Source organism: Grampus griseus, assembly GCF_964374135.1.
Source record: "Grampus griseus genome assembly, chromosome: 16".
NCBI lineage: Eukaryota > Metazoa > Chordata > Mammalia > Artiodactyla > Delphinidae > Grampus > Grampus griseus.
In genome coordinates this window covers 52,577,950-52,596,309 of record NC_139010.1, presented here as the reverse complement: position 1 = coordinate 52,596,309, position 18,360 = coordinate 52,577,950, and the positions used below count along the sequence as shown (strand labels likewise).

The following is an 18,360-nucleotide window of genomic DNA, read 5'->3' as shown; positions in this document are numbered from 1 at the left end:
CCATGGGACGCGGTGTAGACACCAGATCCCGCTCCCGGGGCGTGGCCCGCTGGAAAGTAAATAGCAGATCCGACCGTGCTCTCCTGGAACTCGTAGTCTAGTGGGAGAGACGCCGGACTTGGTAGTGTCACACTTAAACTTGCTCAATTTGGTCAATTATATCGCGTCTCTAAACCCAAATTTTCTCATCTTCAAAATGGGAATAATAGCAACCGTCTCAGAGAGCTGTGTGAGAATTAATGAGGTGGTGCGGGTAAATAGCTTAGACTAGAACATGGAAGCGCTCAGGAAGGCTGGCCGTGATTGTAATTGTTATTAGATAATTGTAAGAGAGTGCTGTGGAAGCACAGAAGAGAGAGGTCCTAAGGAAGCCCCTTTCTCGGAGGAAACGTCCAGACTAGTTTTGAAGAATAATTAGGAAGTGTTAAGGCTACCACGGGTACGAAATCGTGACGAAAAGGACACTGAATGTTACTTTAGGACTAGGAATTTATCCTTTAACTGATGAGAAATCGTCATCCCCAAATGATTCCAAGAAAGAAAACAAGATCAGTTTTGCTCTTTCCGACAGCCGTCCTGCAGTAACTGCTGCAGGCTCAGGGCGCGCTTCCCCCTGTCTACGTGGCGCAGCGTCGGGCAGGGTCTCGAGGAGGTTGCGCAAACGCCCGCCCCAGTCAGCCTACAAATCCCGGCAGCCCGCGCACCCTGGGCCGGCTCGCACGCAATGACCGCTGGCTTCCGTAAGGGTACTCTAGGCGTTTCGGCAGTGCTTGGGGTGACTCGACCAGCTTAGGTGTGGGTTCTGGACCCAGGAAATAATGAATCATGGGCCTGTGCCATAGTCGGCTCTGGGAACTGCGCTTCTGGGCCACACTTAGGCCACGGGAACCTAGATATCGTAGTTTCTTTCTTTTTTAAAAAATTAATTTATTTTTGTTTGCGTTGGGTCTTCGTTGCTGCGTGCGGCTTTTCTCTAGTTGAGGCGAGCGGGGGCTACTATTCGTTGTGGTGCGCGGGCTTCTCATCGCAGTGGCTTCTCGTTGCGGAGCACGGGGTCTAGGTGCGTGGGCTTCAGTAGTTGTGGCGTGCGGGCTCAGTAGTTGTGGCTCACGGGCTCTAGAGCACAGGCTCAGTAGTTGTGGCACATGGGCTTAGTTGCTCTGTGGCATGTGGGATCTTCCCAGACCAGGGCTGGAACCCGTGTCCCCTGCATTGGCAGGCGGATTCTTAACCACTGTGCCACCAGGTAAGTCCCAAGATACATTGTAGTTTCTTAAGTGACAGCCAGGTGGGGTGGAAAGCTCTCAGGCCCCTTTAAGTGTTCCTCTGCTTATTAACCTCCTACATTCCCCCAAGGAAACATCTCCATCTACAGCTTAGATGGATGGTCCTCTCCATCCTGCATAGCCAGCTGTCTACTGATATCTCCTCTTAGATGGCTCACCAGCATCTCACAATGGACCTGTCCAAAACAGGTCCCCCCTTTACCCCCCTTACCACCACCCTAATCTTTCTCATTTAGACACGTGGTGCTAACCAGACCTTTGATTCCTTTCTTCTCCGTGTCTAGTGCAGTCCTGTTGCTTTTATCACCTCTGCCCTCCACTCTATTCCGTCTCTTTTATCTCTTCCCTGAGTAACTGTCCTTAACAACCTACTTAACAGGTCTCGCTGCTTCTGCTCTTTTCCATTCCCACTGCATTCACTCAGCAAAGGGAAGGCTATTTTTTAAAAAACGAACAGATTATGCCCTTCATGTACTTTATAACCTTACATTAGCTTCTCATTGTATACCTAGGATAAAATCCAAACTCTTTACCATGTTCTGTAAGGCCCTTGTCAGGAAGGGAAAAATTTCTCCCTTTACCCATGCTGAATTCTTGTTGTTGGACTAATGAAATAGACACAAGACAGATTAACAGGCGGAAAAAACTAATTTTAATTGGAGCACAAGGAAGTCTCATAGAAATGGGACCTAGGAAGTGGCCAAAGCAGGCAGCTTGTAATTTTTAGACAAAGAAACAATAAATTCATGAGAAATTGACAGAGAAACTGAGTTTGGGGTGCTCAATTAGCAAATAATCTAAACAGAGTTTAGGCTTGGGGTAGCAAATTAAAGAAGTCACAAGATCTGTCTGTATAGGCTTCTTGCCTGAATTCCCTGTCTCTGGCGATAAGGGTGTCCTTTTAACCTCTAGATGCAAGGAGTGCACCTTTCACATGAGAGGTTTATTTCCTGCTCACAGGGAGACAGAAGGGTCAAAGTGTCCCTGTGACAGTGACCCTTTCTTAAGTAACTTTATTTCCAAATCATCAATATGCCACTGAGGTACATTTTGGGGGCAGCCTATCATGGGCCCCAACACCCTCATGATCTGGCCTTGGCCTATACAAACAACTCCAGCCTCTATCCACACAGCTTACTACCTAAGCTCTTTCCTGCAGCCAGACCTTTGTATGTGCTGTACCATCTCCCTACAACTCTCTAGTTTGGCTCCTGCATGGCTTACCCATTCTCATCCTTCGGATCTCAACTCAACTTTCTCTTTAAAAACACCCTTCTTGACCATTCTATCTAAAACATATTCCTCCTTTAATTTTCTGTCTCAAGATGCTGATTATTTCATTCATAACACTTACTATAATCTATAATTACATTGTCACTGTATTGTCTATCTACCTTGCTAGAATGAAAGTTTCTTCAGGGACTGTGTTTTGCTCAATATTCCCCGACCAGGGATGGAACCTGTGCCCCCTGCAGTGGAATCGCGGAGTCTTAACTGCCAGGGAAGTCCCTCCCAGTGTCTTGAATGGAGCCTTACACAAAGTAGTCAATAAAAAAATATATGAGTACCTGTAGGAAATTACTTAACCTCTCTCAACCTTGGTTTCCCTGTCTGTAAAATGGAGATAATAATCATTACTATTATTGTAAGAATTAAAATAATAACATGTGTAAAGTACCTGGCACATAATAGGTCAAGAAATGTTAATTTCTTCTCCTTTTCTTTCTCATTAGTAAATATCTAAACTATATTTAAGGAATTCCCTGGCAGTCTAGTGGTTAGGACTAAGCACTTTCACTGCTGGGGCCCAGGTTAGTTCCCTGTCCAGGAACTAAGGTTCCACAAGACGCGTGGCACGGCCAAAAAAATAAAAAAACAAAAAACAATATTTACATTAGCTGACATTCGGGTTGATGCAAGAAATTCAAGAGTCTCCATTTGTTAATAGTTATAGCTGCCATTTATCTAGGGCTACCATGTGTCAGACTTTATGAAAGACTTTGTGTGCACCATCTTATTTAATCTTCAGAACAACTCTTTGAAACAGAAACTAGTATTTCTCACTCTTTTATGAATAAACAGGCCAACTAAGTATATTGTCTGTAGTCTACAGCTAATAAATAACAGAGAAGGAACTCAGAATTCTTTCTGATCCCAAATCCCAGATTGTTAACTGCTATCTCCCTCACCTAGTTCACCTAATTTTTTCATGTGGTCAGTGCACCTGCATCCCATTTTCATCATACCCTTATTGAGTTGCTTATTACAAGCCAGGCATTGTAGAAATAGGCTGAATTATAGTTCCTGCCCTCGAGACTAGACTAAATCTAACGGAGATGGCCAGGGTCTTATGGAAATTTGTAAGAGTTTTGTTCCACTAGGCAGGTGGCTGTCATTGATATGTTATTTTACACTCTCTGTGGAGCTCAAACTACTCAGGTGAGTCAACACTTCTCTCTTGAAAGTTCGCCCGTGTTTAGAAATTATTTTTAATACTCTAGGAATAGTTAACCTAAATTCTACCAGTGCGATATCATTGGCCATGTGTTTGACCTGGCATTCTCTCTTTCAAGAGTATGTATATTTCTTGTATAAATTATTTTAAATTGAATTTTATTTTTCTTAAATTAAAACGTGGACATCATTTTGAAAGTTAAATAGTTTCTAAAGGGCTTATAAAAACAACAACAAAAAAACTATTTCCCTGCTTTATCTCACCCCAATCCCTCCAGACCTCCACTCCAGAAACAACTACTTTCAACTTAGCTACTTTTCTAGCATTTACACATTTTCATTTTTGTAAAGAATTTGTATGTACTGTTACCTTTTGATTAATCAATTTTAGACTTCATTTATTGACTTCCTCTTATGGAAGATGAGGATTTAGTTCTCAAACTTTACTATCCCCTCTGCTTTCCCTTCCCCATACCCCCAATATTACAATTTTTGTTAAATCAAAGACCTGTATTTAGGTTATACGCCTACTCATAGCTGAGCATTTCAATCTAGTGAGATTATGTTTCCTTTACTTTTTGTCTATTCTAAAGTTAATAACTGCCCAGTTTCGTTTGATTAGTTTTCCTTATTTTCCTAATTCTTCCTATAGCCCCTCAGTAAAACTTTCCACCAATTCAATCACAACAGAAATCTATCAGTTTCAAGTTGTTTGTAATTGAACTGCTTACTCTCTAGGCCTGTACCAGCTGCCATCCTAGGGTTTCCCTTGGCTTGTTTTTGGTTTTTTCCTATTTATTTATTTATTGGCCATGCTGTGTGGCATGCAGGATCTTGGAATTCCCTTTGCCAGTTTCCTGGGTTGGAGATCATGTTTTCTGGATCTCATCTGTGTACTCTTTCCTGCTTTACTCCCTTATTTACTCATGTAGCTTCCTGAGAAACAGTGCAGAGGAAATAAATTTCCTGAGAACTTGCTTCTCTGAAAATGTTTTTATTCTACTGACTCTTGATTGCTGAGTAGGTTATACAGAGTCCAGATTCTAAGTATTTTTACTTCAGATTTTTTTTTTTGAGAGGTGTATCAGTTTCCTATGACTGCTGTAACAAATCACAGCAAACTTGGCGGTTTAGAACAAAAGAAATTTATTCTTTCACAGTTCTGGAGGCTAGAAGTCTGAAATCAATTTCACTGGATCAAAATCAAGGTGTCAGGGACCTCCCTGGTGGTGCAGTGGTTAAGAATCCTCCTGCCAATGCAGGGGACACAGATTCGAGCCCTGGTCTGGGAAGATCCCACATGACATGGAGCAACTAAGCCTGTGTGCCACAACGGCTGAGCCTGCCCTCTAGAGCCCGTGAGCCACAACTTCTGAGCCCACATGCCACAAGTACTGAAGCCCCAGCGTGCCTAGATCCCGTGCTCCACAACAAGAGAAGCCACCGCAATGAGAAGCCTGCGCACCACAATGAAGAGTAGCCCCCTCTCGCCACAACCAGAGAAAGCCCGCGGGCAGCAACAAAGACCCAACACAGCCAAAAAATAATTAATTAATTTTTTAAAAAAGAACATCCTTAAAAAAAAAAAATCAAGGTGTCAGCAGGGCCAGGCTCCTTCTTGAGGCTCCAGGGGAGAATCGGTTCCATGTGCCTTCCAGCCTTCTGGCGGCTGCTAGCATTCCTTTGCTTGTGGCACATCACTCCAGTCTACCTCCATACTTTCACTTCTGTGTCAAATCTCCTTCTGTCTCTCTCTTATAAGGATACATGTGATTACATTTAGGGCCTACCTGGGTCATCCAGAATACTCCCCCCCATCTAAAGATCCTTAATTTAATCATATCTGCAAAGTCCTTTTTTGTTTCATAAGGTAACATTCAAAAGGATTAGGATATAAATATCTTTGGGGGGACTGTTATTCAGCCTACCACAGGAAGGATATCATAAAAATACCTTATTTATTTTGATGCTGTTCTGTTAAATGCCTTAATGCTGATAAGGAACCTGAATTTATACTCTAATTTTTTTTTTAAGAGCTTTGGTTAGCTGATTAAACAAGCCAATACAAATATCCCAAATAAGATTAAATGTAGCGGACTTCCCTGGTGGCACAGTGGATAAGAATCCGCCTGCCAATGCAGGGGACACGGGTTTGAGCCCTGGTCTGGGAAGATCCCACATGCCGCGGAGCAACTAAGCCCATGTGCCCCAACTACTGAGCCTGCGAGCCACAACTACTGAGCCTGCGCGCCTAGAACCGGCGCTCCGCAACAAGAAAAGCCACCAAAATGAGAAGCCCACGCACTGCAACGAAGAGTAGCTCCCGCTCTCTGCAACTAGAGAAGCCCACGAGCAGCAACGAAGACCCAACACAGCCATAAATAAATAAGTAAATAAATGTATTTTTTTAAAAAAGGATTAAATGTAGCTAGGGACTACCCTGGCAGTCCAGTGGTTAAGACTCTGCACTTCCACTTCCACCGGTTTGATCCCTGGTCAGGGAACTAAGATCCCACATGCCATGCCGTGCAGCCAAAAAAAAAAAAATTTTTAACGTAGCTTTACTGTGTTCTCTATCAAAAGTAGATTTCTCTTTCTGTGAGCTGTTATACGGGACCCTCTAGCGGTCAGTGGTTTTATTGTATAGCCCGTTTATATCCATCACAAACACAATCATCCAATATTTGTATAATTGTCTGGGTTGTGTAACTTGATATAGATACTTGTGTGAAGTCATAAAACATGGCTAGAGTAGGATATAGTGATAATTCATTAATTACACTCTCATTAATCACTTCAGAAATAACTGAACTTTGGGCTTTGAAAAACTCACTGATTGGGCTTCCCTGGTGGCGCAGTGGTTGAGAGTCTGCCTGCTGATGCAGGAGACACGGGTTCGTGCCCCTGTTCGGGAAGATCCCACATGCCGCGGAGCGGCTGGGCCCGTGAGCCATGGCCGCTGAGCCTGCGCGTCCAGAGCCTGTGCTCCGCAACGGGAGAGGCCACAACAGTGAGAGGCCCGCGTACCGCAAATAAAAAGTTGCTGTGAACAGCCACTAACATAACCCCCAAATTGATTATTTAATATCATCAAAATTCTAGTCAGTGTTCTTACTTTCCTAATTGTCTTATAAACATTTCTTTTCCACAATGGTTTGTTCAAATCAGGATTTAAACAAGAACCAAGCATTTCATTTGGTTAATGTCTCTTTTCTTGCTTTGCTTTTTTTTTTTTTTTGGTACGCGGGCCTCTCACTGTTGTGGCCTCTCCCGTTGTGCAGCACAGGCTCCGGACGCGCAGGCTCAGCGGCCATGGTTCACGGGCCCAGCCGCTCCGCGGCATGTGGGATCTTCCCGGACCGGGGCACGAACCCGTGTCCCCTGCATCGGCAGGCGGACTCTCAACCACTGCGCCACCAGGGAAGCCCTCTTGCTTTGCATTTTTGAAGACAATCTGTTTTTGAAGATTTCATTGAAGTATTGCAAAAAGAAAGGTATATAAATCATAAGCTCAATTTTCAAAAACTGAACACACGCATGTAAAACAAGCTCCCTGCATTCTCTTTCAGTCACTGCAGACCCCAGAGTACTCGCTAACCTGACTTCTAATACTATAGATTAGTTTGGTCTGGTTTCAATAGGGCTTGAAAGAGCATGGACGCATATAGTATATACTCTTTTGGGTCTGGCTTCTTTCATCACGTTTGTGAGATTCATTCATATTGTCCAGTGTAATTTTTGTATGTCCATTTTCATCACTGTATAGTATTCCATTGTGTGACTATTCCCCAGTTTACTTTTCCTGTGCATTTTACTCTTGATGGCATTTGAACTGTTTCCAGTTTGGGACTATTAATAATTATGCTGCTATGAACATTCTAGTGCATGTATTTTTGCGGATGTGTGTTCACATTTCTGAGTATAAAGGTGGAATTGCTGGATCATAACATATGCATGTGTGCAGCTTTAGTAGATACTACTAAATAGTTTTCCATGGCCTATTTGTCTGCCCTCATGCCATTAACATATTATCTCAATTACTATAGCTTAATAGTAACTTTTAGTATTTGGTGGTGGGAATTTACTGGCAGTCCAGTGGTTAGGACTCTGTGCTCTCACTGACGAGGGCACGGGTTCAATCCCTGGTCAGGGAACTAAGATCCCACAAGCCTCGTGGTGTGGCAAAAAAGAAAGAAGAAAAAAGAAAAAAATTTGGTAGCGTAAGTGTTTCTGATTCTGCTTCAAGATTGGCTTGGGTCTTCCTGGCCCTTTGCATTTTCATTCAAATTTTATAACAGCTTGTCATAGCTTGACAATTCTAAGTCCCTTTTAATCCATAGGCTTCTCCTTCCTCTTTTTTATTTTGCAATTTATTTGTCAAAGTAATAGAGTCATTTGTTGTGTAATGTTCCAAACATTCTAAACTTTGCTGATTGTATCCTTATGGTGTAAGTTAACACATTTGTCCCCTGTATTTCCTATAAATGGTAGTTACATCTAGAGGCTTAATAAGATTCAGCAAACATAAACTTGACAAGCATTGCCTAAGCATTGTGCTTGCTGCCAGATGATATACAAAAATGATAAAGACATCATTCCTAATCTACTGCTTCTTACCCATATGGAAGGTTAAGAGTCAAATAAATGCCTTTAGAGAGTGGCGGCTCAGATCAGAGTGTTACTTCCAATGGGGTATGTGAGGAATGGAATTGAAGGAAAGTTTTGTAAAGGCAATGCCTTTTCAATAGGGCTTGAAAGAGCACTGACAAGTTAGTATTGTTGTAAGCATCAATTAGCTGTGACAGCTGTGTGAATTGGAGTTGCTGGATGGCAGGTGTAGAGGCTAGAAAGGTGGGGTGAGTAAAGGCCCCCCAAAAGATATGTCTACGTCCTAAAACCAGTAGCCTGTAAGTGTTACATTATTTGGAAAAAGTGTCTTTGCAGATGTAATTAAGTTAAGGATGAGATGAGATCATCCTGGATTACCTGATTGTGCCCTAAATCCAATGACAAATGTCCTAATAAGAGACAAAAGAAGAAAGACACAGAAGAGAAGGCAATGTAAAGACGGAGGCAGACATTGGAGTGATATGGCCTCAAGCCACGGAAGCTGAAAGAGGCAAAGAACGGATTCTCCCCTAAGACCTTCTGCAGGGAGTGCAGCCCTGCCAACATCTTGATTTGGACTTCTGGCAGCCAGGATGTGAGAGAATAAATTTCTGTTGTTTTAAGCCACTAAATTTGTGGTAATTTGTTATGGCAACCACAGGAAACTAATACAGATGGGCTGGAACTAGAAAGTAACATTGTGAAATTTTACCTTACACTGTACTAGGAGTGCTTCCTTCTCTCTGCTATCTCAGTTTTCGTCCATCCAACGTTTGCCTTTAGCAGAAACTGGTAAAAAAGATGCCCGAGTACCTCTTTGATGAAGCAACCACTTGATTAAGGAATCCTTCTCCTGAATTCCCATTTGAAGCTATAATAGGATTCAGAGCACTGTCTTCAGCTGTAGTCTCCGGTCTGCCACATCAAGAACCTAAAAGCACTTAAGCTAGAGAGTTGCTGACCCTAATTTCGCTTTTCTTTAAAGACCCCTGTAAAATAACGTAACGGAAAGTCTGATTCATAACAACTATTAAATTATTTTCGGGTGCACAGCAGAAAGCCATCGGGAGGAAAAAAGTCTTGTCTTACGAATAGTGACTGAAGTACACTAACAATAGTAGTAGTAGTACTACATATAAATGTTTTTAAAAAATATATAGTAGTAGTACAGATCGGTAGTTTCTATTCTAGATTTGTAAACCCCCGAAAGCCTTGTTTTGTTGTGGCCTGTCCGATCTCCACCTTGCTCTTTGAAGGGCTGCTAGTTTCCCAGGATGGAAACTCCTCCCAGGGTCCCGGCCTCCATCTGGGGGGGCCCTCGAGTCTAACTTCTTCTCGGTCCCCTACCCCGCGGTCCACGTCCCCACCGCGCTCTAGAGGGAGCCCGCGGGCCGCGCGCCCGCCGCCGACTGGTTTTGTGCGAGGTCGCCTAGTTCGCAGACCTTGTTCCAACACCTGCACTGCCGGGGCCGACAGCCAATGAGGGCGCCTCCGCAAACGTGGTCCCTTGTGTCCTCACGGTATTCGTGAGCTCCCTGACCCCTGCTAACACAGAGCCAGATACACATCGCCACCCTCACGCGTGCGCCTGGCGTGAGCCGGCCGGGCCCCTCCCCGCCCCGGGAAGCCTGACGGCTGGGTTCCCACAGCTCCCTGGCCAGACTCCGTCCCGCCCGCTAGCTCCGGCCCTGGCCGCCCTCCGTCCCCGCCCTGTCGGGCTCCAGGCAAAACCCGGGGAGGCGGCCGCTCGGAGGCTCCCGGGAGGCGACGCGGCGCGGCGGACTGAGCATGCGCAGTGAGCAAGGCCGGCTCCGGCGCAAGAAGGAAGCGTTCGCTGTGGTCCCGGCGGCTGCGCTGGGGTATGCGGTACCGGCTAACGTGGCTGCTGCCCTCCGCGCTGTCCAGCACCTTCCGCTCGGTCCTCGGCGCCCGCCTGCCCCCTCCGGAGCGCCTCTGTGGGTGAGCCGAGCGGAGCGCCTGGGCCCTCGGGGCCCTTGGGTCACGGTGGTTTGGAGCTCGGGTTGCAAAGTGGTGATTCAGCACTTAAAGCCGCCGCCCCTCACGCCGCCTGTCCCGCCGGCCTGGGGCCCGGACGGCCGCACTGAGGCCGCACGGGGCCCGGAAGGGCTGCTCGCGGGGCGGGAGCTAGGGCCCTTGCCCGGAGAGGAGGGTGTCCCTCGGGCGGTGAGGGCGGACGGAGGCTGTGACCCGGGGTCAGCGGGCGTGTGTCACAAGTGCGGGGGGCGGGGGGCGCGGGGCGCGGGCGCGGACAGTCACCCCGGCCCGCTGCCGGGAGCCGCGCAGGGCCGCGCCACTCCGGGGAGAGTCTTCCTGTGAGTGACTGGGAAGCCGAGGCGGACTGTCCCTTGCTATGGGGTAAAGGATCCGAGTCCAGGGAGACCGCTTCTCACCTTCCTCTCAGCTCCGCTTTTTCTTCTGCGAACTGAGTTTCCACTCCTCTGTGGAAATGCCAGCCTTGGGAAGTGTAAAAGTTTCCCTGCCTCCGCCTTAGCGAGTAGCTGAGTATTGGCTTTACTGTGGGAGGGAATTTGGGAGCCGAAAGATACCCTGGGATCCTTCACCGCAGCTCCCTTGTTTTACACCTGAGACAACCGAGGCCCAGGAGAGATTGTGGCAGAAACCAGGATTGGGACGCAGGTTTTTGCCATCCGGTGGCGTGCTCTCTCCACTTGGCTGCTCTGTGTGTACTAGAAATTTTCAGCGTTGTAGCGAGCGCTGAATACCCTTTACTGTGAATAAAGAGGAATTGGCAAAGATGGGCAGTATTGTCTTGCCTTACTTAGGTACATTATTTGAACTCTTCGTCTGGTTTAACAAATATCTGGGACCTAATAAGTGTAGGATACAGTGATGACCCTCTGTGTAATATGGTCTGCCTTCATAATTGCTGGAGCGGATTGAGATGCCACGAGAGCATAGCCAACTGAGAGGGTCAGAAGCTGCGCAGGATGTGTTTTAGGAGCATGGTGTGGGACAAAGATAGAGGAGGGGGTCTGGGCTGACCTTTGAAGGAAAGGCAGAAGGTGGGTGTAATCCTACCTAGGTGTGCAGGTTAGCCTGTCTGTGTTGGGAGGACGGTGAGCAGATTAGTCGGAGCCTTAGAGAATTTCCTTGGGGGAATTAAGAAGAAACAAGTCCTGTGTTATAAAAGTAGGATAATACTAGCTTGACCTTTGGATTTTAGTTGGGCTTTTTCTGGTTAATAATTGGTAGGGAGCCATTAGGAGTTTTTGAGGTGGGAAGTGATCTAATGAAACTGGTTGTTTAGGAAACTAGTTTGGTAGCTGTGTGCAGGATTGTAAGAGACTGGAGAGGCCTGAGGCAGAGAAACTGGTTGGGCCTTAGTCTTTACTGCCAGAACTAGGATAGTAGTAATGGTACTAAAGGAGGCCTAATGCAAATGAAGAATCTGTGGAACTTCTTTTCCCTCTTCTGTTTGCTGCTACACCCCAGAATCCACTACAACATGCAAAAAGATCCCTGAGTTTAGAAAGGGAAGTGGAGGTGCTGAGCATAGGTGGGGTACCTCCCTGGGCCTCCTTCATGTCAGAACACTTTTTAAAATTGTTGCTAATAGGCTGTGTTTCGCTCCACCTTATCTCCAGTGTACAGAATTTGTGATTTTAAAGAAAGCATCAGTTTTAAGTTTTATACAACTAAAAGGTTTATATGTTCAACTTACAGTTCACTTTTCTCTATGGTTTTCTGCCACTGTTCTTCACTTTCATTGATGAAGTCCAGGGTATGGGTTGAACAACCAGAGCTTCAAAATATGGTGGTTCTCAGAGAGGGAAATTCGAGACTCAAAGCGTAATAAATGAGATCAACCATTTAGAAAGCTCTACACTAAAAATTAGTGGCTGAGGCTAGTAAGGAAAATGCAGGTCCAATCAAAGGGATCAGGGTGTAGTTTTAGGAAGGAACATACTAACACCGGAAGTTACCATATATTCCGATCTTAAGGAAGGTACTCAGTCCTACTCTACATAGTAGGACGAATGCGTTAACTGAGATGGTTACATAGCTATTTACTGGAAGAGCTGGGATTTAACCTGTGTCTGTCTGGTGCCAGAGCCTGAGCTCTTAACTGTTATTTTATACTGCCTTTGCCAGTGTTTGGGCATTCGTTTCCTGTTCTAACCTCTTGAGAAAGGAGTGGTCTTACAGCATTTGTATAAGATCAGTTCATTTAAAAAGCAGCCTCATTGTTCTCTGTTCAGCCATATTGGATAAACGGGAGCTCTGCAGAATCATCTGAACCTAGGGGAACCTGGAGGTAATAGCCCAGTTCCTGGCAACCACTTGAAACACCTGAGCATCAGTCATCTCACTTTGCAGGTAGCTCTACTTTGCATTTCTCTGTTCTACAGGCTTAAGAAACAGAGGTTTGCTAGGTGGGGCTACCTATTAAGATTCAGGCTTTTAAACCACTTTTAACCAGAACAATGTCTTTTAACAAGTTAAAAGGACCGGATGCCCTTGAATATCTTTAGCATTAGCCATAAACATAATAAGTTACATTCTGCCTATCTGCCTTAAAGGTTAGAGTTGGGCACGGTCTCATTAGGGAGTAATGTGGGGAGCAGAAGTTCAGTATATGTTTCCTTGAGAATGGGTTTCCTTTCCGTTTTCCTGTTGGTATTTTAGATCTCCTAAACAGGTACCAGAGGCTCAGCCTACCTTTCAGCCAGGGTGAGAAGGCTGAACTCTCTTTCCATAGGGTTAGATCCTCTAAGGTATGTTGGGTTCTGAAGGCTCGGGTAGGGTCTTCCTAACTGGCTTGTCTTCAGTCTGCCCTCACTCTTCTGTCTGTTCATTCAGCCTTACTTGAATGTCTGTTCTGTAGTGATCACTCACTGTGCTCATTGCTGTGGGGGATGCAAAGACAGTCAGTTATAAATTCTGTCCTCAAGGAGTGTTCGGTCATGTAGTGACTCGTCCATTCCTTCACCTCTGACCTTTCACTGAACATCTCCATTTTTGTGTTCTGTTCCTTCTCTCAATTTATTTTGAAAAGCAACTCAGTATTATTTTCACAGTACTTTTTCTAAAAATTAGTAGATCATGTTTTCCTCTTTTCTTTTTTTAAAAAAATATTTATTTATTTATTTATTTATTTGGCTGCGCCAGGTCTTCATTGAGGCATGCAGGACTTTTAGTTGTGGCACACGTGTGGGATCTAGTTCCCTGACCAGGAATGGAACCCAGGACCCCTGCATTGGGACTGTGGAGTCTTAGCCACTGGACCACCAGGGAAGTCCCCACAGTACTCTTCTTCTAAAATGGTACTGGGCCTCCCTGGTGGCACAGTGGTTAAGAATCCGCCTGCTAATGCAGTGGACATGGGTTCGAGCCCTGGTCCGGGAAGATCCCACATGCCACGGAGCAACTAAGCCCATGCGCCACAACTGCTGAGCCTGCACTCTAGAGCCCATGAGCCACAACTACTGAGCCCGCGTGCCACAACTAATGAAGCCCGCGCGCCTAGAGCCCGTGCTCCGTGACAAGAGAAGCCACCACAATGAGAAGCCCGCACACCACAATGAAGAGTAGCCCCCACTCACTGCAATTAGAGAAAGCCCATGCACAGCAATGAAGACCCAACGCAGCCATAAATAAATAAATACATAAATTTAAAAATAAATAAATAAAATAAAATGGTACTTATAAAATTCTTATAGAGTTAAAAGATATAAAAGCTTTTATTCTTCCCAAAGAACTGTATACTTTCTCTTTGCCCATTAAAAGTATGTAACTAAAAAAAAAAGAAAGAAAGAAAAAAGTAGGACTCACAGACCGTTCCCTGAGGGGACGATATCACACTGCTTGACATATTTATCCCATGAATGAATTAATGGTCTTCCTTCAACACTGGTTTTCTCTGTTTAATTTCCTAGTTTTGCATATGTTGGTGTTATCATTTTCTCAGTTTAGCTTGAAAATTGGAGTAATCTATGAATCTCTCTTTTCCCTTCACTGCCTGTTCCCAAGACCAAACTCTCTTCAGTCTTTCATCTTAAAGTTTCTTGGAGTAAACTGATTTTACTCCAAGATTATCCATCAGGATCCTAGTTCAGGCCATAATAAATCTTCCCTGACATCTCACATCTTCAAGTTTCATAACTGATTTTTCCAGCCTCCTATTTTCCTATTAGTTGATGCTTATCACTGCTGTTGTCTTGTTTAGACACCATCAGTGGTTATGCACTATTTCAAGATCAAGTCCAAACTTCTCGACCCAGCATTTAAGCATCTCATAAGCTGGTCTTAGCCCAACTTTTCAACCTAACTTCATTCTTCTCTGGTCAGACTCACTAATTTACTGATTCTTGTACATGACCTGTTGATTCCCATTCTAGCATGCCTTTCCCTCTTTTCTTTATATGACTCAACCTGTCCTTTTTAGACCTTATACAGGCCACACAGTTATCTTTCCTTTTTCTGAACTTAATGATTTTAAGATATTTTGAAATACCCATTTTACATTTAACCATATACTGCCTCATAATTTTTTACTCTTTTAATTATTTAATATTATACATGCCAGAGTGTATAGGACAAAGAAGAATAACAAAATGAACACCTGTGTACCCACCATCTAGTTTAGGAAATTTCTGGTAACTTTGAAGCCCTTTGTGCTCACCTCCCCTGAAGAGATGATGTTATCCTGAATTTGGATATTAATTCCCTTGATTTTCCTTTATTGCTTTATCAATCTTAATGTATTCCTAAACAGTACATTGTTTAGTTTTGTCTGTTGTTGACCTTTATGGAAAATTTTCTTCTCTGAGTTACTATTTTTCGTTTAACAGTGTTTTTGAGATTCATTCACATAGATGTATGTGTTCACTGTTGAAAGACAATCTTATGTGAAAATGTCACTAATTATTTTTTTATTCTGTTGTTGATGGAGATTTGAGGTTTTTTTTTTTCCTATCACAAATAATCCATGTGGTAGGCTTGTCCCAGTACCCAATCTTCTCTACCTACACTCACCGGGGTTCTCATCCAATCACATATATGTGTTTCGTCCAATTTGTAGCCACTTACCACATGTGCTTATTTAACTGTAAATTAACTAAAATTAACAATTCAGTTCCTCAGTTACCCTGTCCACATTTCAAGTCATATGTGGCTTGTGGCTGCCAAATGGGGCAGTGCAGATATAGAATATATCCATCATCCCAGAAGTTTTATGAAACTGGCTTGATCTGTATTCGGGCAATTCCCAAATGTGTATCGGTAGCCAGAACCTCTCCCCTGAATTTCAGATTTAAGTAATAAACTTCTACTCAACATTTTCCTTTGTATGTCTGATATACATCCTTTTTTTTGTGCATTTTTTGGGTCTTCGTTGCTGGGCACGAGCTTTCTTTAGCGGCAAGTGGGGGCTCCCCTTTGTCGCGGAGCACAGGCTCTAGGTGTGCAGGCTTCAATAGCTGTGGCACACGGGCTTTAGTAGTGTGGCACACGGGCTTAGTTGCTCTGCGGCATGTGGGATCTTCCCGGACCAGGGTTTGAACCCATGTCCCCTTCATTGGCAGGCGGATTCTCAACCACTTCGCCACCAGGGAAGCCCCTGATATACATCTTAAACTGATCATGTCCAAAACCTGTCAGCAAACCTTCTACCTCAAACCCTGCTCCTGCCACCGTCTTCTCCCTTATCTCAGGTAGTGACACCTCTGCTCTTCCACTTGTTTAGGCTAACAACTTGGAATCATCCTTAACTCCTTTATTGTTCTCATAGCCCTCATCCAGTCAGCATAGACATCCAGATTCAGACTCTTCTCACTGCCACCACCCTGGTTCTAATCACCCTTTTACCCAGGTTACTATAATAGCCTCTTAACCAGTTTCCTCGCTTCTGCACCTGCCACTCTACATATAACCTCCTCTTGTCACCACTGGCAACATGATCTTTTTGAAATCCAAGTCATACATCTTTGTAGGGAATATAGAAAACCTTGCAGTTGATCCCCATTTTGTTCAGACTTAAAGTCCTTATAACGGTTAAGAGGGCCCTGTGGCGTCTGGCCTTGCATTACCTCTCTGATTTTGTTTCCAAAATGCTCTCACCTCATCCAGTTGCACTGGTCTTGCTTGATTCGCTCTTGCTCAGATTATTTGCACTGTTGTCCCTCTGCTCAGAATGCTCTTCCAGCAGTGAGATCAGGGAGGGCTTCACAGAGAATGTGGTAGGCAAATGCCTTTGAAGGGAATATAAAATTTGGGCCAACAGAGAAGGGGAAGAGAAAGAATATTTTAGATAGAAGGAATGGTATTAGCAAAGGTTTAGATGTGTATATTGTTCAATTCAGAGTATAATCAAGGCACAATGAGATTTTATCGTAAAGGAAATAGCCTCAGATACCTTTTGAGTAGTAGTGACACGTAAGCTGTGACTGTGGACAATTAATCTGGCTATTTTTGGAAGCACAGTTGAAATGCAGTCAGAGATGGACAGAGGATAAAGTAGTAGTGCAAATAACAAGGAAAGGAGAATGTCTGCAGAAGATATGTGTGAAAGAAGATTCAGCAGCTTTGACTGGATATGGGGGGAGATGGAGGAATCAAAGAGGCCTAAGGACTTGGGCCTGCGTGACTTTGAAATTAGCTAGGAGGGACCAGCAGGGTAGAGAAGGCTGTTGTGGGGAGATTCAGCTGCAGGCAGTGGGAAGAAGTCCAGGCAGGTGAGATGTCGGTGCTGCCTGTTGGGTGGCTGGTGTTCTAAAGGCATACCAAGAGAACAGGTTGGTCAGGTGCAGCGGCAGAACACAGCAATGCAGTCAGGTTGGCACTTCAAGAGCTGGCTGTATTGGGAAGTTGGATAACTCGAGGCCTCTCAGGACAGTGGACCAGACTGAGCAGTCCTTAAACATCCAGAAGGAGAACCAAAATGATGATCCAGTTTGTGGATTGGTAGCTCAGGGAAGAGTTCAATTAAAAAATCATGATGGGACTTCCCGGTGGCGCAGCGGTTAAGAATCTGCCTGCCAATGCAGGGGACACGGGTTTGAGCCCTGGTCCAGGAAGATCCCACATGCCGCAGAGCAGCTAAGCCCGTGTGCCACAACTACTGAGCCTGCGCTCTAGGTTCCGCAGGCCACAAGTGTTGAGCCCACGTGCCACAACTACTGAAGCCCACATGCCTAGAGCCCGTGCTCTGCAACAAGAGGAGCCACCGCAATAAGAAGCCCGCGCACTGAAATGAAGAGTAGCCCCCGCTTGCCATGACTAGAGAAAGCACTCGCGCAGCTTTCGAAGACCCAACGTAGCCAAAAATAAATAAAAGAAAATAAATTTATTTTTTAAAAAAATCATCATGATCCTTTGCCCAGTGTTACAGGCTACTTTATTTTAGGACATGTAGAGTTATATTTGGGGGCAGGAGCTCTGAAGGAGCAAGGGTCCCTGTAATGGTATCCCTGGCACCTAGCACAGTGTCTGGCACATAGTAGGAGTCCATTATTTGTTGGATGAATTTGACGGGGACACAGGCTCCTGGAAGTAGGAAGCCCTAACCATAAACATAATTCAATTTTTGCTTACAGTTTGCCATTTCCATTCTCCTAATGTCAGTGTAGCCAGTAATTAGCATTTGTGTGTGTGTCTCTTATAAAGAAATTAGAGGTGGTAGTGTATTTCCAAGATTTCTTGCAGGTCTGAGTTATTCGTGGGAACTACGTTGGTTTGAAAAGGGATAGGACATAAGGGACAGGACAGTGAGGTGGAAAAGGGCTCTACATATTGTACAAAGACTCAGTTCAACTGGATTCTGGTCTTGGTCTGCCATGAGCTTGGCCGTGTGGTTGTGGGTGCTGGACCAGATCATCTTTCAAGTTCCTCCCAACTCCATGAATCTGAGACCTTATATTTTTAAAAGCTCTAATCTCTGTTAGAACCTCAGAAGGGATTTTGCCTTGCTCTCTAGCTGTACTTTGGCTCTGAGAATAGGCAGTTTCTCATAATCAGTTGGAGTCATGATGCT

General features: G+C 44.7%; 1 protein-coding gene across 2 annotated transcripts in view; it reads left to right on the top strand.

Annotated features, from left to right (window-relative positions):
• The first annotated feature begins 10,119 nt into the window (after positions 1 to 10,119).
• The window catches only part of IDE (insulin degrading enzyme), a 112,137-nt gene continuing 103,896 nt past the window's right edge, over positions 10,120 to 18,360 (top strand). For both annotated transcript variants that reach the window (XM_082673153.1, XM_082673152.1), the window contains exon 1: positions 10,120 to 10,307. In XM_082673153.1, coding sequence (XP_082529279.1) covers positions 10,210 to 10,307 — 98 coding nt within the window. In that variant the 5' untranslated portion in view covers positions 10,120 to 10,209. The remainder of the gene's footprint in view (positions 10,308 to 18,360) is intronic.